Source organism: Argopecten irradians, chromosome 1 (genome assembly GCF_041381155.1).
Source record: "Argopecten irradians isolate NY chromosome 1, Ai_NY, whole genome shotgun sequence".
In the NCBI taxonomy this organism is placed as follows: Eukaryota; Metazoa; Mollusca; class Bivalvia; order Pectinida; family Pectinidae; genus Argopecten; species Argopecten irradians.
Genome location: NC_091134.1, coordinates 55,575,462 through 55,598,038, shown reverse-complemented (window position 1 = coordinate 55,598,038; position 22,577 = coordinate 55,575,462). Strand labels below are relative to the sequence as shown.

General features: G+C 32.8%; 1 protein-coding gene across 1 annotated transcript; it reads right to left on the bottom strand.

The window, feature by feature from the left end:
* Positions 1-439: 439 nt before the first annotated feature.
* Positions 440-20,275, bottom strand: LOC138334337 (X-linked retinitis pigmentosa GTPase regulator-like). Its single transcript, XM_069282991.1, has 19 exons — positions 20,239-20,275; positions 16,583-16,708; positions 15,912-16,004; positions 15,467-15,529; positions 14,999-15,160; positions 14,695-14,844; positions 14,120-14,269; positions 13,616-13,768; positions 13,376-13,500; positions 12,805-13,008; positions 12,244-12,385; positions 11,771-11,895; positions 11,386-11,502; positions 10,881-10,934; positions 9,626-9,800; positions 8,457-9,242; positions 7,984-8,084; positions 7,395-7,490; positions 440-4,175 (listed from the first exon to the last, which is right to left on the bottom strand). The coding sequence occupies exons 1-19, from the start codon at positions 20,267-20,269 to the stop codon at positions 4,149-4,151; spliced, it is 2,880 nt and encodes a 959-aa protein (XP_069139092.1). The 5' UTR covers positions 20,270-20,275; the 3' UTR covers positions 440-4,148.
* Between the last annotated feature and the right edge of the window lie 2,302 nt (positions 20,276-22,577).

The following is a 22,577-nucleotide window of genomic DNA, read 5'->3' as shown; positions in this document are numbered from 1 at the left end:
AACTTCATTTCTTCTACATTATACTTACACTTGCAAGTTCCAACAGTACAAAGGAAAAGAGGTTTAAAAACTTTAAAAGAAAAATACAAAAACGTGATTTTTTCTGTATCAACTTTAATACATCAGACGGTATAACATCTTCTTTCACCAGACTCTCAGTCCATACAAACAGCTATGATAGTGATAGTAGGTCTTTGTTACATATGAGGCTAATGTTTATCTACAAAATATACATAAAAACTGTACATGGCATACTTATATACTTAAATATTATAATACACAACAGTTGTAATGTTCCAACTGGTATTTAAAACAGATATATACTTAAATGTCTCTTTAAATTTAAACATAAAATGAATTCCAACCATCAATAAATAACAGATACCTAACACGCACATTCATATGAATAAATTGGTCAACATCACATCAGGACACAAAACAGCTAACATCTGAAATATAGTCATACATACATGTACTAACAAGGAAAGTATAAAACATACTTAACATATATACCTTGCTTTATTTAACTGTGAGACTTTTCTGTCATCAAAAATGATAACAACTCAAAACATTTTAGACTTGGATTCTCAAAACTTATCTTAAATTTTACAACCTTCAAAAGAAATAAGAATTAGTATTACAGTTTATTCATTATTTGAAAAGGTTCCAGGTTAAGTTTTGATTCATTTGATTTTGTACTGATGTCAGTTCTGATCGATTGACACAAAGGAAGTAATTCTAATAAATCAGTATGAAGGAAATGTCATGGATTGGCACCAGCTGTTCTGAATGTCACTATATTTATTTATAAAGATATTTTCACAATTTTTAATTTTTCAAATTTGTCTTATGGCATTATTTTTGTAACAACAAAAGCATAAAAACTAATTTCCCTGCAATCCTATGTAACAGCACTCCAATCTTGTAATATTAATAATAGACAGGCAGTATTGATAAGGTTTGTACTGATACATATAAACTAAAACATAACAAATCACAGTTCACCTTAACAAGCAACAGAAGCTAGCATGGACGGTTTAGCTTTCAAACAGCAACAAGGGTTAAAAGACAACTTTACATTTTATTTGTGAACAGAGTGCAACAACAGACAAAACCCTTATACAAATTCTGAGTAAGGCAGTTATCTATAGGGGACGGACAATAGCAACAATGTTAACTATAAAACATTAACAGGTATAAACTCAAAGGTTCTGGTGTAACATACATATAAAACATCTTTTTCAAATTATTAAAGGGTTTAACCTTTCTAGAAATTCAACTGAAGAAATATGATGAATTATCATTTCTAGATTAAAATCTAATTGTTATATCAATGTGAGAAATAAATTGATGTGTGTACAATCAGAAATTACTTGTGCAGATTATTTGTGCAGAGATATATCAATGAGGTAAGATGGTTGATAAAATTCCACAACAAAACTGGATCAAAATCCCATATTAATTTTATGTTAGAGTTCATATACAGGTACATAGATACCTATAAACTTTGTGAGCTATCTTATCCCTTTCATAGATTCATTATTTTTTCTTATGGCTATATCAACTTTAAGTGAAAAGATATGAAAGTCTTACAATGAGGATTGTATTCAATTAAGACTACAAATAACAGTGGACACCAACAATTAGAAAATAACAATATTACTTAAAAGAGTAAATAGTTCTGGTTTGATCTCTAGCACAATGATATACTTTTTTCAGAACACCATGTATTCCGCCAAAATTTTTGGAATTCCTCATGCAATATTCTACTTTTGTATCACTACAACAGAAAATTCTGTGTTTAAAATAGAATAATTAAAATATACAACAAATCCCCACAGTCACATTAATTAAGGGTTAGTTGTAGATTGGTTTCTAGTTTCTTTTCACTGAACCACTTCAATGTCATCAAAAACCATGCACCACATTACTGAAATAGATTTCTAAAATATGCGGCAGATAACATTAATTAAAACCCTTATGGCAGATACTTACTAAGAGATCCATAATCATATTAAAAACATGGATTTTACAATACTTAAACATTTATCACCAACTCAAGAAAGGGATACAAAATGTGTCGACTTAATCTGAACAATCGATCATCTCCCTTTTACAACCATGTAAACTAATTATGAGACTTGTTACACAGATCATATAGATCATAACTTAGTAATTACCACACACCCACACTTCCATACATTACACATGTCTATATATATCAGCCTGTATCACAGAGTCGCTTTATATGATATGATGTATTTACCTGTATAACAGGATCCACTCAATTGTTAAAATCATCTAATTGATCTTTCACTACAAACATACACAAGGATATCCTGAACTCAAGGACTGTGAGTATGAATCTATTGACCTTCACTTTTTTTCTATCTTTAATTTTTAAAAACATTGTTTTTTTTTAATTCATTGATATGAATTTGATAAAAGACAATTTTTCACATACATGTATATTTCGCGTGATATACAACTTAGAGGAATGTATATTTATAATCAAACAGTATATTACACTCAAAGGAACTTTCTATACATTACTATGAACTGACTCAATGATTATGTTATACATATTTCTAAAGTTTGCATATAATTAACTCTACAATTAACTGGAATTAAGTTAATTAATGATCCAAAACTTATATAAATGTGCCATAACATGTATATTTCAAATTTGATTTTAACATATTGGCGACTTAAATCATAATAATGAGGAGAAAAATGAAATAACTGTCTATGAGTGATAATCGATAAACTAATTTAAATATCTTAAGTAAATATTAGCACCATGCATTCTAAGTTTGTACACTTCAAATGTTTTTCAGATTTATGATGCCAAATCTCTCACAAAATAACAGGCAATAATCAAGAAAATGTTTTAAAATCGCCACAGTATAATGTACTTCTCTTTTTAATATTGTTGTTATGGTCTAGTGTATGACTGACAATAAATACAAAGTAAGTACACAGAACCATTTTATCCATTTCAGACAATATTTAAGTAAATAACACTGATGGAACATTTACATTTGATATTTTTATCTCCTCAACAACTTATCAATAACTAGAGTCATTGAAGGACATGGCATGTCTAATAATAAAAAGAACCAAAAGAAAGTCATCGATCCACAGTAAATAACCAACAACTGCCCTATATTCTGAACTCCTGACCCCTGGGTACAGTTTGGACACAAGCAAACCAGTATGTGATATACATGGTGATTAAAATTACATCTGCCGTTATTACTGAAATTTCTCATAAATTTTTTTGCTTTAGACAAAATCTTGAATGAATAAAACAAAACCTATAAATGTAAAACATGCGAGCTAACTTTGATTGAGCATTAATGTCTTTTCCTTTCTTTTCATATATTTTGATTACTAAAAGATATTTTAGTTTGCAAACTGCAAAAATCAGAAGCAATGCAAAATAGATACAGAAGATGTCCATGTAGATCAAACATTCTATGAATTATTTTCATCAATTAATACAATTAATCTAATAATGAATATTTCTTTTATCTATTTTAGTTTCAATTCCAATGTACGTGTACACTTTATGTAATATCGTAAATCAATAACATTATTTCATAAAATATCTGAGTGAGTGACATGAATCATATTGAATATACATGTAGATGCCAGCAGCCATCCATTTATTGACCACTGTTCTAAGGCTTAAGGTCAAGCATAAGACAAAATTCTAGCCAAAGGAAATCTCACAAGTTTAACTTTAAGCACTAGTAGGTATGCTAGACTAGAGCTGTGTCAACATAACACAACAAACCTTGGTCGTTCATATAAACTGATCAATGTTTTCTTTCACATGGAATCAAATATTACAGTTATATCACTGTCTAAACATTCTAGCCACTACAGCCATTATAAAAATTACAACAATTCAATTTCCACCACAGACTTATGTCTAGGTTCATCAATCATTTTCTCTTTTCTCCTAAGAATTCTATTCTTCATTTCCTACTATACATTGAGTATGTCTACCTGTATGATCTAGAAATATAACAAACCCTGGGCTCTACTGACAGTGGTTTCATCATTCCCGAGTCCTGTTATATTGTGTGGGTCCTACCTGGACACCTCATGTACACACAAACATTGGTGTCCCAGCTCTTTACTCACATCACCACACAAGACTTGGAATCCTGATCAACAAAATAGAACAATAAAGGTACAACGTTCACATTACCTAGACTATTTCCATGTATGTCAGGAAAATAAATAATGTTTTTCTTAAAGATGCTCCACCGCTGACAATTGGAATTTTTTCTCTATCAAAAACAGGAGCAGACGATTTTGTATTTTTCTTCAGTTACAAAAGTTACTTACTTTATACCATTACCACCATTGAAAAGTTTGAGCTTCTAATTTTACAAAAAGATAAAAATATTGAAAATAATTAATTGCATCCCGAAAAAATTCCCTGCACTGTGTCACACCTGTATGGAATGAAGTAACGATAGCGAATGCACCAAAAGCAAAATAAATTATTTCATATTATTTTTTGTGTGAATTAGACATATATGTACATGATTAAACACCAATTACTGTTAAAATAATGAGTATCTTTTATGCTCAGTCAGCAGTGAAGCATCTAAGATCCTACGTAATTTGAATCCCAGTTAAAACGGCCCCACTGTGAAAACGGCCCCAGTCAGAACGGCCCCAATGCAATAACGGCCCCAGTCAAAACGGCCCCGTTACAAAAAAAATGTTTAAACGGGGAACATATGTTTATTTCAACTGTATATTCAGCGTTGATTTTGTTTATGTTATTTTTGAAGAATTTATATATTATCTTGTATATTATAATGATAGAAAAATACGAAACACGGCACTAATTTGTAACTTATCATTTCATTATACATGTATAATTTATGCCTAGATTGTTACAGTGAAATTGTTTAATATTTTTGATAGTTTTTCTTGCTATATTTTGTTCTTTCTTTTGTACAACGTATTTTTTCAAATTGGAAACTGTTTATTCTAACAACACTACATTGTAAATTATACACCTCTTTAAAACCTTTCTTTGGCAGAATAAATGTTAAATTATGGATACTTTTGTTTCTGATATTTTATTATTAGATCAACGAATGATCAAATTGGATGCAAATAGCCGTGAAATTGGTCACAGTTCTAGCGATATGTACATTTAGTCTTTTAATATAGTCAATGAAATATACGTGTTTATCACGGAGACTAAGAACGGACTGTGGGTCATAGACAAAAAATTGTTCAAACACAATCGTATTTCATTCGAAAGCTTTAATTTTATTTTTCCATAGCCTCGGTAAAAAACAAAAACTTTAATACATATGGCTTTTGCTGGAAATACTTTCGAATTAACTTCATACAAACATCTTATTATTGCATACATCTCGGTTATCTGCATAAGGTGTGAATATATATAGAAAGGAGAAGAAATCAGAGAACATTGCATTTTGCAATAACGATAGTGAGGGTGAAATTTATTTCCTTAAAAATGCAAAGTGTATGAAGATTTTGTATTAGAAAACCATATTTTGTCCGATATCCCAACATGTTTAAGTTGGTTCAATTACTTAATGCACAAAATATAAAAAAAAATAAAATAATCTTTGTAACTATATTTCATTAGCCCTAGAAAAGAACATTACTGTAAAAGATTAAGACCAAGTTTTGTGCTCTCTTTCTCTACTTCAATATCCATGTATTTCAATTTTATCAAGAATGTATGTTTTTATCGAAGCTGTGTGAGTGTTTGTGAAAGCGTATATTGTTGCTGTCAACCCAAAGCAAATAGAAAATCTGAACCCACAACAAGTTATGATTGACAGGTGTCACCACAAGATGAATTAGCCGTGGTCAGTGTATACCTAATTATGTGCTAATTGTATAGTGTATGCTGTGTAGTAATCCTATTACACAACAGATAGACGAAAGGATTAAGATTATATACATACAAGTATATAGGTATTTATTAAGTTATCAAACACCATAAATATAAAGATGCAATCCATCCGAAGAAAACAATGATTTCGATCACAATTATATTAGCGATGTTCAATCAATATGTTTTTACAGGATTCCATAATTCACATAATTAAAACTTATTTTAACGTTTTTCATAACCAAGAACAATACATTTGCTCTTTTTTAAATTTTTGACACATGTACATTTGATTTCTAATAGTTTAACAAATGTTTCACATACTATCACTTGGACGTTTTCTATTCAATTGATGAGAAAGATAATATATTTCTTGTAATTTCTTAGATAATGAAATGTGAGCTACATATAATTCGTTTTGTAAGATGATACAAGCAAAACTTACCACATATTTTACAGTGAACATTTAGAAGACAAATGTATATAATCAACACACTGAACATGTTGAAAAATATTGCAACATAAGATTTGAATATATTTATTACTTTAACTGCATTCTCAATATTGTCAAATATCAATAACTCCTACTAAACAAGTACAACTAATTTCTGAGTTAAATGCTAGCACTTCCCTTTTCAACAATATCTTCATCTCAAGCATACATGAATCGATGAAAAATCAATACTAAAAGTATTTTGAAGACATTTCAAATTGATTTCTTACTTGCAGAATATTAAATCTATCAAACGCTGGTTGAGATCGTGAACGTAAAAAAAATCATCATTTGCAACATCACTTACTTGTATATGTAGTTATAAATTATTAACCTAACCAACCATCTTTAATAAGATAGACAACAAATACGTTCACATTCATTTAAATTTACTTTTAATTAATCTTAATGTGTTCCGTCATAAGCTTTGTCTTATATCTGCCTATATAAAAGTGAGGCCGTTTCGACTGGGGCCATTTTAACTGAGGCCGTTTTTGCAGTGGGGCCGTTTTAACCGTACTCTTTTACTCCCGTAATTTCAGGGTAAGGGAGACGACTCATGTTTCTTATATGCAAAGACTTGAATTAATTCAGATGCTTCTAGATCATCAAGCATTTAAAAAAAAATGTGATTCAAGTAACTACAAATGTATATTATGCTAAACTGGGTGTCCATAGAATTTAAGAATAAATAAATTTATTTAAAAGATAACGACCCATCAACTTAAAAGTGTTATTTTATGTGAAGAATACATTGTTTAAAAACAAAGATAATGAAATCAAGGTTATATAATATTAAACAGAAAAACATGCCGTTTTCTTATTGTCACTAGTTTTTGTTGTTTGCTCATAAGATGTATTTTTCTTTCATTGTGCCTAGTTTGTTGTTTGCTCACAAGAGGCCATTTTATATCATAGTGCCTAATTTGTTGTTTGCCCATAAGATGTCATTGTCTTTCTTTGTGCCTAGTTTGTTGTTTGAGATGTAATGTGACTTACCTTTTCCTTCACACCATCCTTATTTGCATTCTTATCTTTACTGTCTTCTTCTCCCTCCTTCTTTTCCTCACCATCTTCCTCTTTATCCTCGGTATCCTAGAAAGCAGTACATGAACATATAGGTCATTCATACATACATTGTGCCAAATTTTATCTACATTCAAATATAGACAATTCTTCTTAAACAATGATAATTAATCTAAGGTTGGTACCAATTTCATCCCAAAAAATTGTTTTATATGCTATTTATGTTTCATTTTAAATTGTTTATGTTTAGGTTACTTGTAAGGATTTTTTTAATAGCAGTCAGATCATGAGGGAATTTATTAGTTGTTTTTTTTTCTTTTGGAAAATGTTCATGAGATTTCACAGTTGTTAAAAGATACAAGTGATCACTCCCATTAAACAACATCCTTATGCTCCTCAAAAGGTGATCAATATTGATAATTTACAGTAAGTCTGTAAAACATTAACAGCTCTGTCTTCAAACTAAATTGAGACAGGACAAGACACTGTAGGATGTGACGGGACAGACATGGTGACCACCACATGCCCACTCCCAATTCATGGTGGTGAGATAAAAATTTACCTCTTTTTTGTCTTCTTCCTCATCCTCTTTCCCTTTCTTTCCTTTCTTATCCTTTTCCTTTTTATCCTTTTCTTTTTCTTTCTTGTCTTTCTCTTTCTTATCTAAATAATGAAACATTGAAAGTTAAATGAGTAAGATCAGTGGTAAGTGTAAGACTAATCAGCTAGCAGAAATAAGTTTGATCCCTAGTAGACACAGATTTTTAAAATCTATGTTAATCCTGCATGCTGTTACATCAAAGATGACTAAATAATTTGATCTTGAGCAATTTACTTCTTAGTTAGAAAGTACAACAGACATCCAGCCAAAGGTTACAATGTATCCACTAACAATAAACATGTTAATTATAAAACGAATGATGACTAGTGAACATATTATAACTCTTACTCTTTACGTAAAACGTAAGGATCTTTCAGTAATCTAAAAGTGAAATATTACTCATTTTGTGTACACCTTGTCAACATTCTCCCTACCTTCCTTTTTATCTTTTATATCATCTTCCTTTACTTCTTCCTCTTTATCCTCATCCTCTTCTTCATCATCTTTTCCTTTCTTTTTATCTTTTTTCTTATCTTTATCTTTTTTCTTGTCCTCTTTTTCCTTCTTTTTATCTTCTTTCTCCTTCTTTTTATCCTTTTTGTCTTTTTTGTCATCCTTTGCTTTGGCTTCTTCTAATTCTTCTTCCTCTTCATCATCGTCCTCATCATCTTTCTTTTTGTCTTTATCCTTATCTTTACCCTTATCTTTCTTATCCTTCTTGTCCTTTTCCTTATCTTTTTTATCCTTTTCTTTCTTGTCTTTCTTATCTTTCTTGTCCTTTTTCTCATCTTTTTCAGCTTTGGCACCTTCATTTTCATCTAACTCCTCCTCCTCATCATCATCATCTTCATCATCTTCCTTATCTTTGCCCTTTTTCTTGTCTTCATCTTTTGTTTTGTCTTTCTTCTTATCTTTCTCCTTTTTCTTTTCCTCTTTCTCTTTTTCCTTTTTCTTATCTTCTTTCTCTTTTTTCTTGTCTTCTTTTTCTTTCTTTTTATCCTTTTTATCATCCTTTTTCTCCTCTTTTTTTTCTTCCTCTTTCTTCTTTTCTTCCTTTTTCTCCTCTTCTCTTGGAGTTTTTGTTTTTACGACTTTTTTCACCATCTCTTCTTCCTCCTCCTCTTCTTCATCTTCTTCCTCCTCTTCTTCATCTTCTTCGTCTTCTGAATCTGTCAATCCAGTAGGTCTGCGTCTAAATATATTAAAACCTGAGGACTTTCCTGCAAAAAAGAATAGCATAAAATCCAGGTAAATGTTTTGTGTAATACAGTTTTACATTTTTGTTATTTTGTTACAGTTTATCCTATCAGTAGCTTAATTTATGCTAGTGAATGTTAGAAGACAGGGCAGTATTTTCAACAATTCGGAGAAAAAAAATAATAACAAAATGTTGAGATTTAACCAGCTGTGGAAATGACTATAAATCAGGATGAACAAAACACATGTGTATAAGGAAAAAACTTGTTTCTTGGTTGAAAAATTGATCTTGCTTAATCAATATCTGAAACATCTAATGTAAGCATAAATTTTTAAGTTAAGAATAAAACAATTTAAGATTACTTGTGCATATCAAATAATACATCAAATTAAGAGAAAAATGTACCTTTCTTTATCTTGACATCTTTCTTGGGTGTGGGTGGTAATGTTTTGACAGGTTTGATCTCTTCCTCCTCTTCAGACTCTTCTTCCTCTGTTTCCTCTTCTTCTTCCTCCTCCTCTTCATCCTCCACCTTCGGAGGAAGTTTCCGAGGCTGTGGCAGTGGTGCTGAAGGTAAACTCTACAACACATCAATAGAGGCATTTTAAAATACTAACTTAGTAAAAAGGATTAGGTTTTCTCTGGTCACGACACCTGATTTGGACATTCTGACAAACTCTTATGGACTTAAGTAATTTCAATAACAAGAGGCCCAGAGGGCCTGTATCGCTCACCTGGTTTGTAATGCCTAGAAATGTTCTGAATTCAAGTTAATTGTTTCTTTTCTGAATTCCCCTATTATAGGCCCCACTCTTTCTGCTCCAGGGGGTCAAAGCCAAAATTTATACAAATTCTGTTAACCCCAAGGATGTTTCTGGGCCAAATCTGGTTAAAATCCAAACAGAACTATATGACTATTAGCAATTTACAGGATTTACCTCTATTTCCCCTATTGGGCCCCGCCCCTCCTGCCCCCAGGGGGTAAGAGCCAAAATTTATACAATTTTCTGTTCTCTTTCCTCCAAGGATGTTTCTGGTCAAATTTGGTTACAATCCATGCAGAACTCTAGGACAAGTAGCAATTGATAAGATTACCTCTATTTCCCCTATTGGGCCCCGCCCCTCCTGTCCCCGGGGGGGTCAGAGCATAAATTTATACAAGTTCTGTTCCCCTTCTGCCAAGGATGTTTGTGGCCAAATTTGGTTACAATCCATGCAGAACTCTAGGACAAGTAGTGTTTTATAGAATTTACCTCTATTTCCCTTATTGGGCCCGCCCCTCCTGCCCCCAGGGGGGCAGAGCCAAACTTTATACAAGTTCTGTTCCCATTCCACTAAGAATGTTTGTGGCCAAATTTGGTTACAATCCATGCAGAACTCTAGGACAAGTAGCGGTTTAAAGGAAATGTTGACGGACGGACGATGGACGGACGGACGGACGGACGATGGACGCCGCGCCATGACATAAGCTCACCGGCCCTTCGGGCCAGGTGAGCTAAAAACCTATTTCATAGAGAGAAATGAGATATTATCCAGGAAAAATTAAGAAACATATAAAACATAGAAATAAATATATCCAGTCATTTATTGCTATATTTTTACGATGAAGCTTTTTTCTTCATTTTAACATATTTTTTTCATATTTTTTATAAAAACTTACCCTTGGAGGTTTCTTTGGTGTAGCATCTTCCTCTGATTTTCCAGACTCTTCTCCCTATGAAAAACCAACAATAGCTTATATCTAGAGGTATTACATGTATATGACAGAGTATGCATGTTTTTGGATACAATGTCTGAGAGGTTTAGATGTCTAACATTCCATCAGCTATCCACCATTCATTTTTGTTCTCATCTTATTACAATTATTACATGCACTATGCCTATTATATTTGAAAGTTTTAAACAACATGAGTGTTCATCCATTACCTTGATTAGCTCATGTAATCAATCAAAAAACAGTTTATAGTGATAAAGAGATACCTAAAATTGAATAAAAGATGAGAGATAAAATTGATGATATTTAACAAACTATGTGATACAATCTAATATTTTGTAAGAAATAAAATTAACAAAATTAAACAAACTTTGTGATACAATTTAAACGCCAAAAAAGGATTTTATCCAAGAAATTATGAGGGCAAGATAAGTAAGTTATGAATACTAACGCCATCCTCTTTCTTCTGTGCCCGGGGCCGGGGAGATGGCTTGGGTGACTGTTTAGGTGAGGGTTTGGGTGATGGTTTAGGTAATGCTCTTGTATTGTTGTTATTTTGATGTACTTTCTGAAACATGAACAAGCAAAATATAAAAAGGCATGAAGGTAAGGAGCTGTTGGAATATCAGACAAAAATGGGTCCATAATATTGCCTCCCCTATCTAAAGGAATCAGTAACAATGTTGTTGCAATGAAATATAACATATTTTCTTTTTTAATTTCTAACTGGAAGAACACTCTAAAATTCTGAATGTTGATCCTTTATCCTGCCAAGATACAAACTATTAGTCTCCTCAAATACACTATTATGAGAGGTTGACTTTGTATTATATTACCTCAATTTTTTCAATGTGATTCACTGATGATTCACTCCTTAACGTTGTAGATTTTGTAATCGTTTCCTCTACCTCTTCCTGGCTGTCCTCCTCTTCTGACGTTTCCACTGGTTTGGGTACTGGCTCTGCATTACATATTGTTCATGTTTTGTGTGATACATTTCATTTACATATCAGATACATGTGATATATAATAACAATTTTTTTTTTAATTTTCTTATCATAAGATACCTTTTTTTCATTTCAAGTTTTATCATCAAACGAGAAAAAGTTATTCAAATAAAAAGTTATAAACAGTCTTAGACTTATGTTTTTGCTCAGCCAATCAAAATGACTGAACTTTTTGTAACGTCATCTGTGATTGGCTAAGTCTAAACTTAAGACAGTTTTAGACTTAAAATTGTTTCATGATCTTGGGGCCTGAACTTTTGACTATCACAAACAAAGCAAAATTGAAAGCAAAATGCACTAACTTTTAATAACTTGTGTAGAACTAAGAGGGGCTGAGGCATGCTCTGCTGGCTTTTTGACAGGTGGTGGTACAGTGTGATGAAGAGATGATCCGGCTGGCTTGCCGTTGGCTAACGATGGAAGTGTACGATTCATGGATGCCGTCTGTCAAAGAATGATCAATTAAAGATAATGATAATGTTTTCAACTAATTAAAATAATTAAGAAATAAATTTATTAAGTCCTCATGTACATGTTATTCACTCTTTACCACTTTTCCTTTTGTAGACTAGTGTTGTTGTTTTAAATAATCACATTAATGAAAATGCAAAGTTTTGTACTTTTTGAAATCAGAATCATTTCTTGCAAATAACCATCTATAAAGAATATGTGGTATGTGGAATGTGCTATGAAAATAGCCAAGCTTATAAATGAAATTATTTAAATTTGGATCCTAATTTGTAATCTGTAATATTTTGTTCATTTATTTCTTTTAGAACTACTAGCACACTTTTCTATATATGCATTTTGTTTTTAAATTCATGGAAACGGCTCCATCATGATCTATTCAGCACAGTACTCACTCTATTTAGCGTTTCTCGGCGTCGTTGTCGGGCAGGGAAGCTACCTTCTAAGTCTATAGACCCGTCAGGTTTAATGGAACTATTTAGTTTATTTTTAGCCATCTCTAAATCATTTAATGTGCTATCTTCATCGTCGCTTTCATTTTCTTCATCTTGCGTCTTTTTGTGTGCTTTCGCGATCATGTGACAGCCTCCACAGGTTACCTGGAAAGATAGTAATAATTATACCTCAATCAGCAACTTATTGAGTTTATATTTTTCCATTTTAAATGTTAAGTCAAAATATGTTATACAGTCACATCTTATATGAACTCCACATCCAAGACTCTTGTTTAATTTGAAAAACATATATATATTACATTGGTCTAGAACAAATTTTACACAGAGTATAATAAATGTTTCATTACAGTTATCTCCATCACTCAGACAAATTTTACCGTCATCATGGTTAAGCTGACTAAGAAATCATAAGGTTTGACTGTCAATAAAGCTCAGGGGGCTTTGATATATAATGCATGAAAAATAAACCACATGATATGAAGCCATAAAGTTAACCAAGATTTTAACTTACACCCTCCACTATAAACTTTTTAAACCTCTCCACTTTGGTGGCTGTGAACATGTTCGACATGGTGTCTTGACCGAGCCCAAGCTTGCCATGCCGTCCATCCCCAAAAGTAAATAACTGATGCTTCTCTGTAAACAAAGCAATAAGAAAGTTGAGATATATTCCGCTGATATGGTTATATTCATTGCAGTCTAACATGAATTGTGTTACAGTGTCATTACATGCTAATCAAACTAGTATTACCTGTTATGAAGGCTGTGTGATTCTCCCCACACGAGGCGTATATGACCTTGAACCTTAGGTTGACCAGTTGGGGTTTAAATTCTTGTAGGACCCTATTTCCCTGGCCAAGCTGACCATTGGTACCATCACCAAATGTATAGAGATTTCCTTTTACTGATAAAATAAAATAAATAGAAAATTAAAAAGATCAACAATTTTAATGACATGATCCAATATCACCTGAAATACAATGTAGTCTTTTAAATATACCGTAATAATCTAATTCTAATACCCTGCCCTAAATTTTGCAAAAGTCTTTCTGGTATTGAACCACCGAATTGCACTAATTTATTTACACACTAATAAATCATATTAACAGTGTTTCGCATTTGCGCTAAAATTTGAGTGGGATAAATAAGTATGTTTACAGTATATTATTTAATAATATTGTGTCATGCTTTGGGAAAAAGAGGATAAAAGAGGACAACAGTAAGCACAGGCTTAAAACACTCCCACAGCACTAACCTGTGAGTACAACTGTATGTGAACCACCACATGCTACCATCTTGACTTTCTCCGGTAAGCTGACTTTGGTGGGGACACTGGCTCCTTTATTTTCTCCCAGCCCCAGCTTTCCTCCATCACTCTCTCCAAAGGTGTACAGGTCCCCTGTCACTGTTAAATGTAAAATGAAGATAAAAACCAAAAGAAATAACACAATAACAAAATGATGAACTATTATGAGAAAAAATTATACATGTGTCACTAATCAGTACCTGTAGTGAGAGCTGTATGGTTCATGTACACACAATGTGTACAAGTAGCTTACCTATGGGCAGTTTAACATCAGCAAAAGTTTCCTATTTGTTACTAGTACTGTAATATAAGAACAGGTCATACTAGAGCGAGAACTGTATTTACAGGTATTTAACAAGTATCATAGCTGTATATTAAACAGGTATCTTACTTGTGACTAAAATTGAACTCCTATTTTCTGATATCTTATCTGTAGTACATATTGTACTGTGCTATAGAAATGTTTCCTTTATATATCTATCTCATCAGTAATAATGGCTGTATTGTATACAACGGTACCTTACCTGTTACTAGAGCTGTATGGTAGTAGCCACATCCGATACAAATGATCTCCTGATCCATGTCTAATAAGGTAGGTTTATGACACTCATCTTCGTCACCTAACCCAAGCTGTCCTTCACTTCCTCCTCCCCAGACATACACTTCACCTTCACCTACAAAAATCATCAGACCACTCAAGTTGTGTGGGAGGAAGGGAGATTGTCTTTGTTAATCAAGATATCTGAATCATATTCTGTGTATATATACATACAAATTTCTTAGTTTTGTTCATCACTAATCATTTATTTTCATATATCATTTACTTACGTGTAAGCAACACAGTATGGTCAGCGCCAGCAGCTAACATCTTGATTTTCATTGGCTCAAGTCCTTTGACCTCTAAAGGATCAGAACTACTGTTGACCGAGTCGTCGTTCACTCCCAGCTGTCCCTCACCATTATTACCAAAGGTGTAGACCTTACCACTCTCTATAACACAGAACATTATTTACTTTTTAATGATATTTAGTCCCTCAATGGATGCTAGCATGGGTCTTATTATGATTTTTGTTTGATGCAGGTAAGTTAAAAGTCAAAATGTAGGTCAGTAACCACTCAAGATTTGAATATCTCAATTTACAATGGTTAGTATATATGAATTTAAATGTTTTATGTCTAAAATTCATTAATGACTACTAGGCCCAAAAAGTACCTGCAAAATCATACTGGTGCAAACTTCATACAAGTTTTTACTTTAACAAAAATACATTACCAGATAAGAAAATTACTACTTACTTGTACCAATGACGGTATGGCTACGGCCACATGCCACATGTTCAGCCTTCTCATGTTTGAGTTCTGAAAAACACAAATAATCCTTACTTAAATGATCCTGAGTGGAATAAGAATACAAATTCAAACAAAGGATTGTAAATTAAATTTAAAAAAAAAGTGAGTTCTTCAATTAGATTTAAAACACCTTTCCATCATTCAGTAATACTATTATACATGTACAGGTTTTAAACTAGAATTTAATACTGCTCTCTCCACTTTTAGCTATTTCTTAAAGACATACATGTTTCAACCTTCTTGAAATCTATATTAGACAGAATAACCGCGAGAAACACTGGATCCCCTTTCCATTTTATGGCATATACTTTCAGTGATATTGGAAGATGAACCCACATAAGGTTTTTAGGGTTTTCAATCCCTGGAACTAAAGCCTTGCAAGAAAACCTACTTTTGACACAAGTGGGTTTAAGCATTGTCATGTTGTTGCCAATTCCCAGTTGACCCCAGTCGTTGACTCCAAAGGTAAACACACGTCCGCTCTCTATAACAAAACAAGTTTAGTTCAGTGATATATGGTACAGTATTCTCCCTTTTTTTCTGAAAGCCCATTCTAATTACATTTAAGGAGACCCCATTTTATCTGAGAAGGACCCCATATATGGAACACTCAGTGCAAGCCCTAGTCATTGTTTTTGTCAAAGAAGAGGCCTTCATTTACTGCGATCTTCTAATATGAAAAGAAATGTTTGTAAGTTTGACATTATTATTACAATGACTGATGTTTATATCCAGATATAATTTTTCACTGATAATCAGCTCAAAAATAACAATTTTTTTATAAGACAACACTTATTTTTTAAACACAGAAGAGAATGTATATATATATATATATACACATTATACAGGGAACTAGTTTAATATTTGTCTACTTTGTCCCGTATTACTTTTCCTATCCTATTATGAAATTTGACAATTTTGTTTTGTCCACACGGTTGGAATTACTTCCTTGTCCCATATTATACATCATACATGTATGCAATATTAAACCTATATCTAAATATGGCCATACATACCTGGTAGTATTTTATAGGTATGTTGTTACCATAAATAGGAATTTACCTGCAACAAGGACAGTGTGTTCATCTCCACAGGCCACTTGTAAAACTTTGTCATTTTTCACCCAGAATTTACTTGGGTTATTTTCTGCAAATCTGCTTTTACCAAATGTAAACACGGCACCGGTCTCTGTAGCGAAACAAACAATAAACTTGGAAAGGCTTATAATACATGTATAATATAACTTGGTGATGTTTTAGTTGTATTCATCATGAGTAAAAAAGTATGGAAGTGTTATCAAATGATCAGCACTTCCAAATTATTCTTTTATGTTTATATATGGGTTTTGTTATTGGTATTTATACACACATTTGACAGATAAATCTAGTAATTACCAAGGTACATATAATTCTAGATCATAATGAAAATAAATGCAACTCAATTACCCCTGAAATTTCATAATGGACTAGCAATGGTCTAATCTTTAGAAAATATATTAGAACCTAAATGTGTCTTCAGGGTAGAATGAATAAAATGGAACTTGGGAAAATGTTAGGTATTGATTGTAGAAACATATATAATATTGATACTGTGAAAGTAATTTAACATAACAGCGACAATAAAATTCATTTATTCCTATTAATGATTAATATTTTCTGGTAATTAATAAAATTTCTAAATTCTTATGAAATTTGAAAACTATAGGAAAATGTTCTTTATTATCATATCAATGTGGTTATCAAATTGAATATATATGATTCTAAAGTATTTGAAGGAAAAGGAATGCAAGTACTGTACTGAACATGGTGCATGTAACACTTTATGCTTTCAAATGTCATGATAAGCGGAGTTGAAGCAACAGTTGAATTAACCATGTATCTAGCTGAATATTGATGTAATTGTATTGATTTTTCATGCTGATCAATCTTTAAAATCCAATGGTTTCTATGCAGGAATGATAATTGAGATATATTGGCAGACATATGTGTAATTAGATAGAAGGCTAAATGAATTATTAATCAGATCAATATGCTGGACTTTACGCACAGTAGTACATACTGTAACATTGCTTTCACACAGCACTTTCAGCAGACGGCACTACTAGTACTTATAACCATAAGAATCGTATCAGCTCTAGAACTCTTGGCTGATTGACTGAACATTAGGCTACGGGTAATATAGTATAGTAATCCATATGTCATGGCTATAGGTAGTTAGTTCATTTTTGAGAAATAACAGAGTTGAGGGATGGATAACATTTTCTTTCATACCTACACGTGTAATACTGGCTGGTCCAGGGCAATACACTCATGTCGCCTGAGGCTGTATTGCATGGCTACCCATGCAATAAAGCCTCGTGACGTCACGATGTCAACAAAATCTCTTTTTCCTCGGTAAAATTTCAACATTATTTTCACAAATATGACTGGTTTTACTATAAAAGATGCAAACAACAGAATTTGTGTTGAAAGTATCACGTAATTTTTCATGTATGGAAAACTGACTTCCAGTCGTGGATTTCTTCGAATTTATTTCAAAATGGCGGGATATTATAGTTGAAAAATTGCAATAAAACGTTGAGGTATGAAAGAAAAATACTCTTTCATAAATGGATATGAAGGATAGGGATATTCTACCCTCGGGATCACAAAATGTTGCAAAACCCTCGGCAAGCCTCGGGTTTTACTACATTTTGTGACCCTCGGGTAGAATATCCCTATCCTTCATATCCACATATGAAAGAGTCTTATAAACTTGAAACCTTATAAAATTTTAATAATTTTAGTACAAAAACTCTATCAAAGGAATTGCCTTCACAAAATGCAAATCATTCAAACCAATTTTTATAGGCAGATTGATTTGGGTGTTGATGATATAGTGAATACAGTGGCAAATGTAAAGTAGACTACTATATATATGCTCTGGTTTGGATTGTTTTGGGCTATTGATAAGATATCTTATTATAGCTATAGGTCATGCATATGATGGCCACCTAAAGGCAGCTGTAGGCAATGTGTTGTGTAAATGTGAATATCTGAAGATGTTGGGAGGCTGCTGTATGATCAATTCATGTATCATTGTATCATGGTGTATCTTGCGATCGCTTTCCCTTTTTATAGTGCTACCAACACACACAAAAGGTATATTACTGAAGCATGTTCTGTATAAGACACCAAACAACATGGCCCATTTGACCATTTTACTGTACACTGGTGCACAATGGGTAAACCGACCATCTCACTCCTTTATGCTGAGCACTAATTAGTAGCAGAAACTACCGCTTTTATAGACAGTATGAACTGTATATACCACAGTCTCCATTTACATACCCTAGCTCATGATCACTCACCACATGCAGCATGTTTGGTTTGCTTGATTCAACATCCTATTATATCTATATTATCAAACAGAGTCTTTAACATCCTATTATATCTATATTATCAAACAGAGTCATTTAAGGACATGCTAGGTTTTTGAGGTGGAGGAAAGTCTGCATGAGCTCGAGTAATGGAGTAAAACCCATTGACAAGCGGTCATGCAGTACATGGCAAAGTTACTTTACTACCCCACATATGATTCACCTCAAAACTGGTAGCATTGACAGGTACCTATATATATACTGCGGTTTGTCCATTAACGACCCTAGCTATTGATGGGATTTCATACCACACCAAAATATCTGGAACAATTAATCTTTGGCTAGACATTACAATGTAGTGGTAAATGTCAATCTAAATCCTTAACGTTATAACAGGAAAGAGAAAATGTAGTGGATAGATCAAGGCCAGGAGTCAAATCAGAGATCTCCGAACACTAGCTGGACATCTACTGATTGAGCTAATTGGTCTCTGATCATTGACTTGCTACACTTCTCCTTCCTTTCTCAAAGTCTTCACCTTCAAAGACACCTGAGACCCTTATGCTACCACCGTGGGTATTTTGTTGGGTTCATGCATGCAACCGAAAGTTGATCATTTAATAGGAGAAAATTACAATATAATATTGATCTGTAGCGGCCACACCAGGGGTCGAACACAAGACCTCTTAACACAAGCAGGATGGTCCCAAATGATCAATTAGTCCAGCAAAACTTAAACATATATAAATATCTTTGCCCTTATCAATATCGTTATACATGCAGTTTGATACGCAAATCAATTTTGACGTCTTCTTCAATTCTCGTCCTTTAGCACATGTACTAAAATCACCTATATTCATAGAAGTTATTTTTATGAGATAATAATAAATTCTTTTTGAAAGAACCTCAAATACCTTTGGCTTGCTGAGGTTATGTCATTGGCTCTGATATTCCATTGACCAATGTACTACATTATATTGTACACTGTCACAGTGTGCATGGCTGCATGCATACATCAGTACATAAAAATACACATCACAATCAACACTTTTTTTATCATTTTCATCTGTTGTGTATAAACCTATATCACTCAAAATGATGTAATGTTAGGATGCATATCTTGGAAATGCCGATATTGACAACCTGGTACCCCGTTACCGCGGTTTTTCAAACGAAATTATCGACCAATGTCAATTTTTTGCAGAACAAAATGCATTTTTATACGATTCTTCGTTGTGTTTGTTTGTTTTATCCCAGCAATCTGTTTGATGTGATAACTTCATCGCCATAAGCACGATAACCGTGACCAAAGAACTCAAAAATACAATTAACTGAGTATGTGCGACATGCACAGACTTACCTGGAATGTCAGAGTCGTCTCCGGCCGCCATGTTGTTTTCCTACACAACATTACAAAATGCCCGGATGTAAGGTGCTCTTCTTCCGGTTCTAGAAGCACGTGGATTTGTTTATAAATATTGTTTTACATCTAATCTGCTTGGTAACAGAACATTGCTTTGCGCAGTGAACAAGATGAACTTCAGGTAAAAGGTTGTATTAACCAAATAACTAAAAAAGAGAGTTATTTAAAAACTTACTGAGACCCTGTTATAAAGATGAAAAATACAATTAAATATAAAGAAATTATATTAACCAAGACTGGAAAACAATTAGTAGTTCAGTTATTATACCAGATATTTTGGAAGTGTGATTTTTCTGTTGTTGATTACATACATAAAATTATAATGATTTAATTAGGTTAGCATTTATCATCATAATATATTGATATGAGTATTTTATAATGGAAACTTTAAAAAAAACTGATACGTGTAATTTTCACGCAAATTTGATAATATTTAAACCAGACACTTGATATTTGTTTTAAGTTATATGTGCCGTAACTGAGAGAAAATTTTGGCATATAAATTTTTCTTCATTAATGCATTGAAAACCATAAGGTTTAATGAATTAAGATGTGAAAATCATTCAAACGGCTTCAAGTGTCTTATAAATTATGTTAGTTAAAACACAGAAATTATGTATTGTGAAATTGTTGTTTTTTATGCCTTATACATGTTTAGATGAAAACTTTCCCGCAGAAATCACTTTACAAATACACTGTAAAAATGTGAAATGAAATTGTAGACCATAATTCGGCTTCATTGTCTGACCGTAGGTATTCAATTCGCTTTACTATAGATGTACATATAATGATTTTTGGTAGCACTGCTAAAATCATTTTTTGCTCTTATTTGTATTTGTAAAATTAAAACCAATGCATTGAATGTACTCTAATTTTCAAAATACAGCACATATAACTTTAAACATAATTTAGTTGTATATTGTACACATAGCCTTAAATATTACATGGGAACAAATCAAAATTTAGCTAGCGTGTACAAATAGAATTGAAATATTTAGAAACCCGAAAATATGCCTTATTTACATTTATTGAATTTATGTTAAATATTGACATCCATATCGTAGCATAATAATATAAAACATTTCTTATTTCCGCTTCGCATTATGATATCAATTTAATTATGAAAATTATAATTTGATTCCTTTGCCTTGTTTTCGTTATCTTGGCATATAAATCTTATTTTGACCTCCTCCAATCGTTGCTCATGCGGTAATCATATAAAATCATTTTAGAATTCTATTTCATATTTTTATGTGTTACATTGCATTGTAAAGTCGTGTGATAATGAAAATATCATGGAGTATGCATTAAAAGTTGCAACAACTTGTGTAAGAATCCTAGTTGTTACATTGTTTTATGATTAGACAATGAACAACATAACATAGTGTTATTTGGTAACCTCTTGTGTGATACATGATGATCATTTCCTCAATGTGTCCGATCATTTACCTGTAACTGTGGATTATAAAGCTACTCTTGGTGTTAGTAAATCGAATATCAAAGATCCACGTTGGGTGAATCGGGAAAAGGCATCATTCGAGGAGAAAGCGCTGTATGCGGCACACTTGAACGAGAAACTAGAACCCCTACTTAACCTCGACACCTCTGACATTAGTATCGATAGGCTTGAAACGCTAGTCCAGTTTACAGTCAATGCTACGCTAGAGTCGGCTAACGTAACGCTGCCAAGGAAGCGTTACCGACCTTTTCTTAAACCTTATTGGAAATGCGGTCGTGTCAAGAAACTTCATTCCATTATGCGAAAGCGTCGAGCACAATGGATACAGGAAGGATGCCCTAGAGGGCATACCTATTCTTCATACAAGCTATATAAACAGTCGAAACGCGAATTTAGAGTGGCACTGGATGAAGCGCGAGAATCATACGAGAAACAGCTATTCAACAGCTATGCAAAATCTGGTTGAAATAGATGCTGCGGCTTTCTACAAAATTATCAGAAAGAAGAAGAGTAAGGCATATACATCTAGCGAACTACGTGCATGTTGGAGGCAACGTCAGTCGCGATTCAGACGCAAACAGGAAAGCGTGGGCAGAGCATTTTAAAAACCTGTCAAAACGAGGTACAAGTCCACATTTTGATGCTGAATTCAGACAAAACGTAGAACGCAACACCAAGGAAATTTACGCGAACAGCTACAATAACCAAAACACTATATGCAAACGATATATCAGTCTGGACGAGGTTACGCAAGCTATCAACGGGATGAAAAATGGAAAAGCAGGTGGGCATGATATAGTATTGTTGTGGAACATAT